The 15,525-nt window shown below is 26.6% G+C and overlaps 1 protein-coding gene across 1 annotated transcript; it reads left to right on the top strand.

The window, feature by feature from the left end:
* The first annotated feature begins 3,288 nt into the window (after positions 1 to 3,288).
* LOC145841666 (kelch-like protein 25) lies at positions 3,289 to 10,929 on the top strand. The gene is made up of 4 exons (XM_082949019.1): positions 3,289 to 3,299; positions 4,342 to 4,504; positions 8,939 to 9,095; positions 9,485 to 10,929. The coding sequence occupies exons 1-4, from the start codon at positions 3,289 to 3,291 to the stop codon at positions 10,927 to 10,929; spliced, it is 1,776 nt and encodes a 591-aa protein (XP_082805145.1).
* The last annotated feature ends 4,596 nt before the right edge of the window (positions 10,930 to 15,525 follow it).

Genomic DNA, 15,525 nt, shown 5'->3' with positions numbered 1-15,525 from the left:
AACAATTATAATTGTCCGTTTAAAAGTATAACAAATCAAAATAATTAATTCATCCAGCTTTGTAAAAAACCTTTATGTGCGTTTGTAAACTTTTTCACTCGTCTTTAAACAAACAAAATTGTGTATCGAGGTAATAGTTAAATCGTTTATAACATTTAAAACTAAAGTATTTTTATATCTAAGTTGGAAAGTTTCTGTTGTATGAAATGCGTTTTTTGTTAGATTTATTTTTACTTAGCTTTTTTTAAACAAACGCAAGACTTTGAAAATATTTTAAAGTTAAGTCTAATTAACTAGCAATCAAATGTTTCACACAAGCCGTTCACAGCTTTTTGTTAATTTTGTAATTTAAATAGCTTTCAATTGGTAAACGATGTTAATCAGTCTATTTGTAATAGAGTTCATTAATAAAGTAAAAAATTTTAAACGGCCTTTTAGATTTTTACAAAGTGACTGAAAAAGTTAAGAACTTTATTAAGTTTCTATAACTTACATTATGTATATTTACAAGGACACAGTTAGAAGTTTTTGTCTTAATGAGAAACTTTTGATGGGAAGTATTAAAAATAATTTATCTATGTTTCCATAAAAAAATCAACAAGAACAAGTTTAAGCATAATTTACTTCAAAATATAAAATCATTACGCATTTTTATAACATGATACAAAATACTTAAAAATAGACGATAACAAATAAATATTATTAATTAAATCGTTGGAGTTGTAGAAGTTGAAGAAATGGAATGTGGTGTGCTTATACTGAGCCTAAAAAAAATAGACTTATCAAAATTATATTTAAATTAGTTAAAACTATAACTTTTTTAATGTAAACAATATAAAATGTCAAAATATTGCCTATTTAAAACTATGTTTAGGTTTTTAATGCGAAGATAAAATGTTTTAACATAATTTTAACTAAAAAAATAGTTTAGTTATAATTTATCATTTAAGTCTTAGATTTTTTACAAATTATGAGATTTTTTATGTTTGATAAGTATTTACTTTGTTTCCCTTTGTTTAATTGCTTTGATATATATTTGAAAAATAAATAAGTTATTTTATACAAACCCGTACAATTCCGATAAAAATTACACTCTTAAAAAGTATATAATTTTCAATTAAATACTTTTTAAACTAAACATTTAAACGTAACTAGTTAATTACAAGATTATAAATTAAAATAAATTCAAAAAAACATTACATTTATCTATCTAATAAAATAAAATAGTGTTGTGAGTTTTAATAAGATAAAACAATATTTATTGTTTTATGTTTTTGTTTATTCTTACAACTTTTATTAAATACAATTTGTAAATTTATTATGTCTATGTTGAGTTTAAACTGACTCCAAAATAGTTTTATACTAAAAATATTTAAAATTGATTTATTTTAATATTTCAAGGCTAATCTATTTTAAACTAGAATTGTAGTGAAACAACGGATAAAAAGTTTGCAACAAATACTTTAGTGACTTTCAGGAAAATGACTGCACTATAGTAGCACAATAGGAAACAATTATCCAGTATAATTGCCGAAGTAGTAACTTTAGTGAATTTTTTTTAAAGTAGACAAAAAATTTTTAACATACAATCGTAATGACAGAAAAAAAATAGTAAGAAAAACACTTAAACATTCTGTAGATTTTTAAACACATCTTGACAAAAATTGAAAAAATAAAAGAAGTAAGAATAAAAATTATGTAAGTACTCCTAGTAAAATAATTAGATACTGAGAATGAGTGATAAGCGTTTAAAGCTGTTTTATAATTTACTTATTATATTAATCAGTTTACACTAATTTTTTAGTACTATCCTGTGGAATTAACAAGCTGATAAAGCAATTTGTTTTTACTAAATGTTTGTTTTTTTCAAACTTTAAACCTGTCTATCTTTTGTTTACCTGGGTAGTTTTACGAGTACTGCATTTAGCTTGATAGCTTTATTTTATTTACAAAATCAAAACAAGTATAAAAAACGTTTTCCAGCGAACATTATCCTGCCTAACACTATCCTGTGAAATCTTAAGTTGTTGAAGCGATTAGTTTTTTTGTAAAAAGTTATAACAATTTACACAACAATTTTTTTTTCAAACTCTTTGTGGGAGGTATGCATTGCTTAAATAAACAGTTTTATGAGTACTGCATTTAGTTTAAAAGCTTTGAATCGATTCTAAATCGTAAAAAAAGCATAAAAAAGTCTACAACTAACTACATACGTTTATTTAATAATTTTATAAACAGATAACAACGAAACTATATATAGTCAAACTTAAACTGATCTTTTACAATTAATGTAAGATACATAGATATAAATAAAAAACTTACAAAATTATACGAATGGTATCATCCATGTTAAAGAAATAAAATAATTATAAATTCAAACATGATGAAATCTTGCAAAATAAAAAGTCATAAATTAAAAAGTTATCATAGTCGTTGTAAAAAACACAACTTGTGCTCTAAACGAGACTAGCTTCTGTTTTGTTTTTTAAATAATTTTAGTTTTACGCTCTTTGCACTTTACAGTAAAGTTTATACAAAATAAATAATTTTTAAAAACTTTTTTATAAACTCTTTTGTTATGTATTTTGATTTGTATCCGTTTTATTAAAAAATTACTTTTATATTGCTTATAAAACACTGTGTTTTTGTCATATGCTTTTATAAGAAAATACAATTTAAAATTTTTGCTCATTTCGAATACTTTTTAATTAATATTTTAGAGACGTAGTTTGTACTTGTTTTAGTACATCTCACCTAATACTTTTAGTAAAATTTTAAATGATGGTTACCTATAAAAGCAAACTGCTGTTAATATATCATGTCAAAACTTTTCTGACATGATTTTTTGATATCAACAAAAAAATTTTTAAAACAGAATTAAGTTTTAAATCACAAAATTTTTGAAATGATTAAACTTTTTAATGTTCATCAATACTAAACGCATGACTATTTTATAACGAAAAACCACTAACAACTTCTAAGTTAACGAAAACAAAAGCTATAGCGGTCCTTGTTTCACTATTAAGCTTTCAGCTAGTTTCACTTGCATCAGATATGCAGTAATGTTTATTCCTGTTTTTAGTTTAAACAAATTAAGCAGTAATTGTCATTAACGGAATAACAATTCAAAAATACGGTTTTTAACTTTATTAACAATTAGTATGTGATAAGCTGTATGTCGCAAAAGCATTATAATTGTAACACATTTAACACTTTTTTAAAAGAGCATTTTTAAAGATTTATACTTTGTATTATTTATTTCATTGAAAAGTACAGTAAAGTTGAGAAATGTGTCGCAGGTTTGTCCAAAGACAAAAAATAAATCATTTAATCTTTAATATATTGTTTGTTTTTAATAGTAGCTTTCTAAACTGACAAGCAGCTGTTTGATTGTTAAATGCAATTCAGAAGTATTTAAGCAAAACCTCTTGTCTAAGAATAACTAATTAATATATCAATATAAGTGAAATTTTTGTTTATGCAACAAAGTTTTTAGGTAAACTTTTGTAACAAAAGTAAAAAGATAATTTTAAGACAGTTATCAGTTTTTTTTGAGTGAATTTTATCAGGTGTTGTAGAAGTTATTTGAAACTAATTAGTTTTGAATAAAAAAAGATGCAAAGAAAAAGTAAAACATCTTCACACAACAATTAACTGAAAACCGGTCTATGGAATAACAGATACATATTATAAAAAATATTCTACATTGTACCAAAACTACCAAAAATAAACATGTAAATTGTACAACGTACGTATTTTATATTGAACTAGTGTCTAAAAATTTTCTTTTTGTAAAACTTTTGTACTAAACAAAATTTAAAAACTACAAATAGATAAAAATTATGTTTTTTTAACAAGTAGCAGAAAGTTTATAAAAAGTTAAAACACTTTAAGTATTGAGTTAATTAAAAAAAAGGCCACTAAATGAAGTTTAATACAAAAGTTATTTTAAACTTTTGTTTTTGAAAAGGTAATTAACAAGATATTAAAAATGAGCATTTGAAAACTTTTACGACTTTTATTTGAACCATTGCACTTTTTCTTTAATGTAGTTTACAAGTAGCTTCGCCAGGCTACAAGTCCTGCAATTGGGATTTGAGTCTGTAACGTGAAGTGGGATACCACCGGCACCGGGTTTAGATAATACGAATTTAGAAAAATGGCAAATCAGTCGAACAGAAAAACTAAATACTGAATAGTTTAGACAAGTACCAGCACTAATAAAATTGTATAAATCAGCAAATAAGTCAAACATAAAAAACCTGGCAACGTAAATGTATAAGCCCTAATAAAATTGTACAAATAGGCAGTTAAAAATGTTATTGTAAACTGCAATCCCAGCACGAAGGCGGACAGCAAAGCGAACATGATGCCCTGGTTACTCGTCAGCCCCGAACTGCGACTTCTGCAGCTGCGGCTGGGAACCTTACTCCGACGACCGACAAGCAAGCGAATAAAATTTTCATCAACGCGTAAAGCTCCTTCAGCCACGCTGATGAGGGCTGTAAGTGAAACCAGTCCGTTTATAGCTTATTTGATTCGAGCTTGTTACTTGTTTGAACACTGACTGTGTATTTGGTTTTGAACAGTTGAATTTGAACTCAGCAGCTAGCTTCCAGTTCGAAATAAAATAACATTTTTAGCTGCCTTTTTGTACAATCTTATTAGGGCTTATACATTTACGTTGCCAGGTTTTTTATGTTTGACTTATTTGCTGATTTATACAATTTTATTAGTGCTGATACTTGTCTAAACTATTCAGTATTTAGTTTTTTTTTTGTTCGACTAATTTGCAATTTTTCTAAATTTTTATTATTTGCATATTTAGCATGGCCATTAATGTGTCCACCACTCTGGGGCATTCCCCTCGTAAGTTACAACCCGAGAAAACTTAATACTAGACTGAGATAATCCTGAGTATTATATGTTTTGGTTTTAAGAAAACAAATAGAGAGATCTCAACTGCTAGAGGAGAACTAATATATTTAAAAGGTGAAAATTTGATTTGTTTAGTTTCTTAAGTAAAAATTTTCAGTAATAATTTGTTTTTATTTTAATTTAACTGTTTAAATGCTATTTTCCATGACTGTCACATATCTTTTTTTTTAGATTTATTTAAGCACTGACGAGGTCTTTGACCGAAACTTAGTTTGCAAAATAAATTTTTGAAAGAATAAATATAATCCTGAGTATATCAAAACTCTCGTAGCATTATGGACTTTTTGATTTTAAGCTTATTAAAAGTATATTTGTTTGTATTTATTTTAATAAATTGATTCTGTATGTAAAAATATTATTAATTAACTGTTATTATATTATATATTTCAACATACGTCACTCATAATTAAAAAGGTTTATTTATTAATTTCATATAGCAAATCATCAGAATAAACTTGCTTAAAACTGTTAATATTATGTTGTAAATTTAGTTATAAATAGTAATTTTGAAGTACCTGGCTCAAATTGTTACGTCATAAAGCATAAAAGTCTGTATAAAGGTTTGAATTAGAGTTAAGCTGTATTTTTTTGCTGAATTGAAGTATAAAATAATAATCTAATAAACAAATATTCTAGAATTTAGAGCCGAAATTTTGCAAACAAAGATATTTTTACAATTTAAAACTATATAAGTAGCGTCTTTTTAGTATTGTTGTTGAGGTTTTTGTCGTATTTTGTAATCTACTTTTTATTAAATTTAGTTTCATGTAAAATTTATACTGTCTTATATGTTTTTGTTTTAACAATTTTAGCTTATAAATCTACCTGTACCTGTATATTTTTCAATTAAGAAAACAAGTATAACTTAACTCTAATTTAAACTTTGTATATAGACTTTTATACTTTAAAACATAACTATTTTTAGCTGGACATTTTAAAACCATTCTATTTAACTAAATTTACACTAAATCATTATCAGTTTTTAGCAAGATTATTCTGATGATGCGCTAAATGAAATTAACTAATAAACATTCTTAAATGAGTTACTTATAATTAAATTTTAAAACCAGTACCAAAACTTAACTATTATGTATTTCATTATAATAATACTTAGTAATTTTAATTGTAGCAAAAAAGCATAAACTGGAAGTTTTAATAAAGTAAAAAATAAGCTGTACACTAACCTTTTTCATACCCAAGTCTAGGAATGTTACTTGAAAAGATTCTCTGGGAATTTTGCCAGGAAAATAAATTTTAAGTTATTGATTTATTTACATAGAAAGTTTTAGAAAGTACTAAAGTGGTCTTTTTAAACAAAATGGTCAAAAAAATAGAACATACTCAAGCTATGAGAATTTTAATTAGCTTTGAGGATAAATTTCATAGTAAAAAATTAATAAACTAAATAAAAGTTTAGTTTTATTTTGTTCAGCACAACCTAAAACTCTCATGCACCCCAAAATAAGTTTCGTTTACCCTAAAAGTTTCGTACAACCCAAAAAAAAATATTTGGGTACACTGATATGTACCAAAGTACACCTTGACGACCACTGCTCTAGAAAATTAGTAGTGTAGACCTGCTTAAAGTTCTTTTGAAAATGTCTGTAACTTACAAACTATCTTTTGTTAGATTTCTAACAACTATAATCATATACGTTTAGTTGGTTTTTTAACCTTAGATGTAAAACATACTTCTCTTAAAGTATATTCCAATTATTTTATTCTGTATTTTAAATTTATGTAAAGTTAACTTTTATACAAAAGTTGTATAAATTTTTGTAAAAGTTAGTATTAAACAACAACCTAATTTGTTTGTAATTTTCTTTGTCTTAGGTTTTTCTTTAAATTTTTATACATATATAACTTAAAAGGGGGTTTGGAATTTTAGTTTTAGATAGTGAAACATAATTTTTACAACAGTTAATTGCAAACAGACTAGTTTCGTGTTTATTTTGTCAGTTTTATGTTTTTCTAGTAGTTCTACTAGTTTTTCTAGTAGTAAAAAGTATTAGATTAGTAACTGGATTATTTTTGAAATTGTACTTTTCTACATGCTGAACAAAATTTTACAAGATAACTTTTGTTATCAGGATCAAAGATGTCATTAGCAACATGGACTAAAGCTTCAAATTTTCAAAAAAAAATCAGTACTAAGTTATTTTTTATTCTATTAAAGTAAGATTTTAGGTTTTTATTAATTTATTTAAACATCATAATTTTGTGCTAAAATTAATTAGCAATTCATTCTAAAATAAAATAAAAAAGCAATTACAAAATTCATTTAAGTCTAACATTTGTCTATTTTCTTATGGCAATTAAAACTAAAAATAAAATCTATGCTTAGTCTACATTGAACTATTTACCATTTGTTATAATTTCAAAGTTAAATTTTGTTAATGTTTTTTTTTATCTGTACAATAAAAGAATATATACTGAGTTACTAGTTATCAATTATCAAATAAGTAATTTTAAGCAAATATTTTTTATAAGTTTTATTTTAAACAGTTAGCAGAAAAAAAACTCAAATTTAAAGTTTATCTAAAAAATTTTTTTATTTATTAGTTTTCATTGAAAATTTTACAGCTTGTTCCACACTTGACATATTTATTTTAATTTTCAAAGTGTTACATTAAAAAATATGTTTTGTTAGAAATAAAAAGTTTTTTTTTGTTTTCTAAATTTGACTTAAAATATTTTACATTTTTCTCATTTACATGAATAAAGTTATTTTCGTAATAATTTAACTAAATACTCTTAATACTTACTATTTAACTAATATTATTTTTGAATCTCTGGTTTTCAAAATAACATTCAAATAAAAATGGCAGGTTTGCGTGTAAAAGCAGGGTTTTAAGAAATTTCTTTCAAGGTGTTCTGATTTTTTTCAGGTTTTTGAAATTACACGTTTATGGGTACATTTTTAGCTTAACGTTTGGTTTAAGGTTGAAAACTATGTCAAGTAATAACACATTAAAAAAATCTACTTAAAATGTGTTTTTTAATTTAAAAATATTAAGTATGAGTCCAAAAAATTTATACATATTTGATAGATTTTTTGTTTCAAGTCAAAATTTTATTACTTAAAATGTAAAAGCTGTTTAAAATTCTAGGACTTTAGTGAGTTTTGCTCAAAATTCCAGGTTTTTCCAGTTTTTATTTTTAATTTCTGAAGTTCTCAATTCTCAAAGTTTTTCCAGGTTTAGTGGCCACCGTGGAAGTATAAACTTAATATGCGGTGACATAGTGTTTTTGCTGATGGTGTTTTTGTTTATCATGCAACTTTATGTTGATCTGAGCTTGTCTAAAAGCACTTGTTAAACCAAGCTTTGGCTCTCATAATTTTTTCTTAATATTTTTCAAGTTTACCTTTAGGTATTTATCTTAAACTTTAAAACAAACACTATTTGCCAAAGTTGTAGTGTGGTGTAAATCTAGCGGAAGTAGGCTAGGTGCTATATCTTTGTAAGAATACTGCCAAATAATTACTCGAGCATGACATTTTGAAATAAATACAAATAAGTAAGTGTTTAGGTGTCAAGAAATAACGATATCTGAATACTGGATAAACCATTATTTGTTTAAACTCAAAATAGTCTTCAGTACATTTCTAGATTGACTAAATTTTTAAAAAAATCCTCTAAAATATAGAAAAAGTTTCAAAACTACCTAAATACGCCTAACACCTTTACTTTTTTCATCATCAGTTCAAGAACATTTTGTGCAAGTTTTAAATTATGGCCTCACGGACCCACCAAATCCAATTTGCTACTTAAGCCCCCCTTTTTTTGCCCTTTTGAAACTATGGCCTAATAAACTTCTGAAATGACCCAACCTTTGGGAAACTCTTTTGAAAATTTATTTATGTTTATCATTAAAATTTTTTCCAATTAATAGATTTAATTTTCATTGTACTTATTTTTAAATTTTAGACTTGTAGTAATTTTGAACCTTTGAAATGCTAAAAAAAGTAAAAAGCTGCATAAAAGTACCAAATATAAAGACAACAAGGCTTGAACATGCCAGACAAAATTTATTCAAGTCATTAAAAAATCCTACGAACCAAAACTGCCCTGAGTTTGTTATAATGAACAAAAAAGCAGCGTTCGAGAAATTTAATGGAAAATTATTAGATAACATCAAAGACTTTGGAAAGCAAGGTTTTTTTTAATATCATATGTTATATGGTTTTTATGTTTTAGTTAAAATCTAAATATCTTCTTTCATCTCTATTTTCTACTTTTTTAATTGTTAATTTAAGTGTGTTTAAAGTAACAGTTCAAATTTATATCTTTTTTGAGTTGTTACATATTGATAACTACTTAGATTTTTGTAAAACATAAAAACTACTATGTTTATTACGTTAAAAAAGTTTGAAACTAAACCCAGTTTAAAAAAAATAGTTTTTTGTTAGATTATTATCCATTTAATTTACGACCCTTCACCAGTTAGTTTAGACAGGATGTTGCATGAGAGAGCTGGAGAGTTTGGTACAAGTTTTTATGTTTGAATAACATGTTTTAAAATGTTAACATTGTGATAACCACAGAAAACTTTACTATGGAGGAGAACGAGCTTGTGACGTCGTTGAAGTTTAAGAAGCTTTTACTAAACGAAGCTGAAGATAACGAAATAAACGAAACTATGATGTCCAAAAAAGAAATAAAAAACTGTTTAGTAATATATTCCCTACTGAACATTTTCAATCATTCAAGTTCAATTGAAGTTTCCATGAGCTTTATTGAGCGGTGCTTCCCAACGATTGCTGACAGCGACGACTTTTTAGAGTTAGACTTTGTCCGTGTCAGAAAGATACTTTCAAGCAGTGGATTAAACATCGACTCAGAGCTGCAAGTACACAATGCAGCGGAAGGCTGGTTGCGTCATGACATAACTGAACGTGGCAAATACGCAAAAGAGCTTTTGTCTAAGGTCCGTCTTCCCCTTTTGTCGGTTCCAGCTTTACAACACGTTTTAGACAGAGTTTCATCAAAGTATCATGAATACGGTGACATTGTTAAAGGTGTGTTAGTCGCGAAACAACAATTAAACTCAACCAGCTGTAAAACTACAATCAGGTACTGCAACCAAAGTAATTTTAGCATGGTTGTGTGCGGGGGCAAGAATCTTGAATCTATGGAGCCTGTTGCTGATGTCAAATCTTTTTCAGCGAACAGCCTTAACGAAGTAAACGATTTGCCGCAAATGTCAGAAGCTCGTAAATGCTTCGCAGCAGTTTACGTAAGAGGTGAACTTTACGTGTTCGGCGGCATTGGTGCTGATTACAAAGTTGTGACTTCAGTTAAAAAGTTATCCTCTGCCACCAACACTTGGGATCATGTGGTCGACATGTTGGACAACCGTTACATGTTTTCTGCTTGTTCCTTTATGGACAGCGTTTACATCATGGGTGGTGTTATGGATCGTGTTGTAGGAGAGCTTGTTACATCCACTTGTTTCGAGCTTGATGCAAAAAGTCTCGAGTGGAAAGAACTATCGAGGATGGGCAACGCAAGAAAGTTTTCAGCGTGCTCGGTGTTCGAAGGGAGAATTGTCGTGTCCGGTGGAAGTTTTGATCGTAAAAGCTTGAACACTGTTGAAGCGTACGACCATGTAGCCGGTACATGGACAAAAATGCCCAAAATGGTCCAAAACAGAAACTCGCACCAGTCCGTTGCGGTGAAAAACAAGTTGTTTGTAATTGGTGGATTTGTCAGAAACAATTTCGAAGTGTTTGATTCAACCACTCGTGAATTCACCCTGATAAAACTACCTTCACCGGTTTTGAGAGATTGTTTGCACATGCCTTGCGGGACGATCGCAATCGGCGACAAGATCTTTGTTTTCAGCACAAACAGCAAACTCATAAGTTACGACTTTGAAAACGACGAATGGTCGGTGGAAACGTGTCGAGCGACAAAAATTTTAACATGGTTTTCGTGTGCCAAAATACCTGTGAAAACCGGAAACGGGTCAAAATTGCACGGAGACTAAATAACACGAGGAGACTAAACTGCACGAAGACAGTTTTGCACCAATGGTCAGTTTTGCACAAGTTAGAATTTTGCACGAAGGGTCATTTTTGCACTAGAGTAAAAAAAACTAAAATATGAACCTAAAGAAAAAAATATTATTGACGGATGGTAAGGGTTCAGGGTAACAGTTATAGTGAAATAAAAGAAATCGAAAAATAAACTACTAAAAAAAGAATAAAATTTAATAAAAACATTAAAAATTAAAATAGATAAAAAATTCAGCTTGTGCAAAATCGTCTGCTCGTGCAAAAATTTCCCCTCGTACAAATTTGTCCATTCGTGCAAGTTTGACACCTACCAGTGAAAACTTGTTGAAAAGTATTAATAAATTGAGTAAAAAAGAACAAAAACATATATTTTTTAACTACTTTAAGATGTTTATACTAAATGTATGCGTCAGTTATACGTACGAAGAAATATTTAAAATAGAAAAATGTTAATAAGGTTTCGGCTATATTTTAGTAAAGTTTAATTTCAAGGTATTTAAGAGCAAAATATAATAGCTGAACTAAATGTTCTGTAGCACTACAGGTTTTTAATTACATTATTTTGTGACTTTGAATGTAAAATGAGTAATACGTATTAATAAATGTCGTTCGGTAATTTCGTTTTCTTTCAATACTCGTTTTTAAAAATAATCTGTTTAGATTTAGTATGTACATTATTGCATGATTTAGTATAAATACAAACAGAAAATTATGTTTTTTATATAAAACATTTTTTTATGTAAATACTTAATTTACGTTAGATTTGTTTTACCAAGTAGTTACGTTTTTAAGTTTTATTATTACACTAGTTCAAAAACTTAATTATGGCTTAAACACAGGTTCTAACAAAATGTTACTTTTTTATTCACACTATTTAAAATGTTATATAACGTATAAGTTTAAAAAAAAGAAAGTTTTCAAAATTTTAAACTAAAAAACAAACTATAATATTTCGCAAAATATATTAAAAATAAGTTTATTTTAAATTGCATTTATTGATATTCACTACAAGTTTATAACCTACAAAAGCTTTATTATGAAAAAAAAAACTTTCTATACTTAATAAGTTGTTTATATGTAGTATATGTAGATCAAGGGTCGGCAGGCTGGTGGTACTTGCGGGCCAAATTTCTAATTTGAAACATCTTTGCGGGCCGGAGTTTTTGTTTTAATGATACATTTTAACTACTTATTTTTAGTTTTAATTAGTCTGATAATTGATTCAGTCTCAGTTTTAAAATATACACATAGGGCTTATTACTAAAAGGTAAAGTTGCGATATTTGTTTTAAAGAACTTACTACCTGTCAAACAAACTAATATTTTAAGGCTTGTAGTTTAACTACTTAACTACAACTAGCACCATAATAAATAAGCTTCAGTGCAATTTAGGCCACTTTTTTAATTGTCGTTATCAATCTCTTTTTAATAAATCTTATTATAACTTTATTATAATACTTAACTTAATGTTTAATAACTTTAAATATCTTTCTTAGTTCAACAAGTATCTTATAAAGGCGCAGTTTAAGTAGGCAACAAAAGAATATTTCGCTCAAGTTTTTTTCTCCAACTGTTTTTTTTTGTTATTTATCTATAATTTTTACAGCCTAAACTTCATTAAATTTTCTTCTCCTTTATGAGTGTAAGAAATTTTAAGTTTAATAAAATAATAAGTTTTAATATGCATCATTATACCCTAAAGAATGTGTTTACAGTATATGATAAGACATTATTAAATCTTCGTTATATTATTATTCAAAGAAAATTTCCTGTTTGTAATTTGGTTAAACGACGTCATTACATAAGATTTTTCAAGAGAATTTGAATTAAATTGTAAAAACACAGCCACAATAAACCAAGCTACAATGCTGCTATAAAGTATACTTGACTTTCAATTTAGTATACTGAAATGGTAATTGTTTTTAGTTACTTAATAGTTTGAAATAACTTATAGTACAAAAAAAAGCTCTTAAATTAAGACGTTGATTTTTTCAATTTCAACTGATTTAATATTAGAACAATAAAATTTTCAATCAGGCAAGTGTTAATGTTTAGCAGTTTGTGTTGGTACGCAACGTGTTTTTTTAATGATTTATATTTAGAGCAGTTTTCCGCATCGATTCGTTAAGAGCAAGCGATTTGTCATTTCATCTGAGCTCGTCAGATTGTTGAAAGAGAGTGTGAGTTTGCAACGCGTTTGCAACAGTTGAGAAACAGCTATACAAAACAACTTAATTAGTTTTAATGTTTAAAATTTCAAAACGTATTGATGTGCGCACAGCGGTGTGAATTTATTGATTAACTTAATTCAAAAATGGTTAAATGGTGGTTTGTGCATTTTACAAAAACGTTGCATATATTGTGTATGGTGATATTGTGAACAGATTTTTTTTTATAAAATTCACAGTTTCTACAACGATTGCAGCAAAGTTACTAGAATTTAAGTAATATAGCTCTTGGCATGTTCAACGACTGTAGAGTACAGCGGTTTATACTTTGAACAAGTGGTTATCAAAGTGTGCACATAATATGTATTGGGCTGCACGAGATTTATGGAGTTTACGGAATTTGTTTTGGACTGCATAAAAAGTTAATTTAAAATTTGAAAGTTACACTAGACGTTCCGGAATTCTTGACAAACATCAAAAAAATAAATTTTGAAGTGTGTTTAAGGCCAGTTTTGAAACTTATATTAGACATTCTTGATGAAGAGCACAATCGATGGCAGCAAATTACTGGAATTTAATTAATCCAGCTCTTGGCATTTGCAGCGAGCTACACGCTAAACAACTTTGTTATTAAACTAAAAAAAGTTTCATTTTTGTCTATTTATAGGGTCGTCATTACTCTAGGAGTTATGTTTGTCCTTTTCATAACATTTTTTTTTACATTATTACATAGAATTTTTGACAAATGGGTAGTTTTTAATTTAATATCTTAATAAATAGTCTGCTGTAAACTGTACAAAAGGTTGTAAGGTTTTATACCAGACGATACCACTGCAGTGAACATGTTTGAAAAATAATTTGTATTTTGAACTTGCTAAGTACACTCTAAGTCTGATATCTTTTATAGAAAAGAAGTAGTTATCTATAATAATATCCATATTTTTTTCTGGTAAAATAATACAAGTTTAATTATGCCCGAGTAAAGTTTGTTACAGCTAAAATAAACCTTCAAGTAAGTCTATCTTAGGTAAATCATATTGTTTTTAAGTAGCAGGAGCTAACGTGTTAAATTAAAAAAAATTTTAGGTAGTCAATAATAGAACTTATATTGTATTTTAGAAACCTAAAATACAACGACCAAACCCTGAGTTTGATAATTGAAACATTTATGTCTTAATTTGGACTAGTAGAGGTAATTTAGTTTAAAAACAAGTTACTTTGTAATTATACTTGAGCGAGGAAAACTTAAAAATTTTAATTTTATTTTTTTATAAAAAACGACTATAACATAGAAGATGGTTTTTTAACCAGTTTGTAATTTTTTAGACAAAAACAACTTAATCTACCCGGAGTTTAATACTTGGAGTCATTTTTTAGTAAAATCAACTAGATTCACTTGTATAAAAATATGCTAACAAATTATATTTTTTAATAAATATAAGTACAAAAAATATTAAAAAAGGCGTATATGTAAAAAGTAAATAAGTAGAGCTTATATTTATTTTTATTAGCTATTTTTATCATTTAACATTGAATGCATTTATGTAACTTCGCATCGTTTTAATCATGAGAAGTTTTCATAAAGTTTAAAACAACTGTCTTCGTAAAGAAGTATTTTAAAGTACTACCTGTAAAAACTACAACGAATGTTTTGCATTATTGAACATAATAAACGAACTAGCTTTTAATTAAAAAAGTTGAATCAGTTTAAAAGCTTTTCATAATAGAAAATTAAATCGTAGTACACGAAATATTTAAACGTACTAACACATTTTTTTTAACTGACAGGATTCGTGAGACACATAAAAAAGTAGTAATTTAAGTTCAAGTATAACTAAAACGTTATATTTTTTCCGTTTCTTCGCTTGATTTTTACTTAAAAGTTTTTGAAAACGAATACATTAAAATTAAAAGCAGTTTTTATTTAAGAGCCAATAAATTTTTATGATGTTTTTTCTTTAGTTTAAGGTCACCATTTATGAACTATCTTGTTTACTTAATGAATAAAAAAAGCACATTGTTTTCTTCTTAATCAATTAATTATTAAATCTTAAAACTATGTTTTATAAAAAACAAAAACTAAGCAAATTGCTTTTAAATTTAAAAAAGTTTTTAAACGCTTTATTTTAAAATTTAAATAATAAAAAGCATCTTTAAAAATTTAAATAAGCTTTTCTTATAACTTTAACTAACAGTATTTTGAAATTTAAAAACATATGTTAGTTTTTTTTTAAAATTATAAAAATTCGAGAAATATAAAACAACAGTTTTAATTAAGTATCTTGTACAACATGTATTTTATATAGTTATTTTTATTTATTAAATTTATTGTTATTTTGTCAATATTAGTTTAGCTACAAAATACTCCAAATTGTGGATGAAAATTATAAATTTAGTTTAA

The sequence above is a fragment of the Thalia democratica genome, chromosome 7, assembly GCF_965202585.1.
Source record: "Thalia democratica chromosome 7, ktThaDemo2.hap1.1, whole genome shotgun sequence".
In the NCBI taxonomy this organism is placed as follows: domain Eukaryota; kingdom Metazoa; phylum Chordata; class Thaliacea; order Salpida; family Salpidae; genus Thalia; species Thalia democratica.
This window is presented reverse-complemented; position numbering and strand designations above follow the sequence as displayed.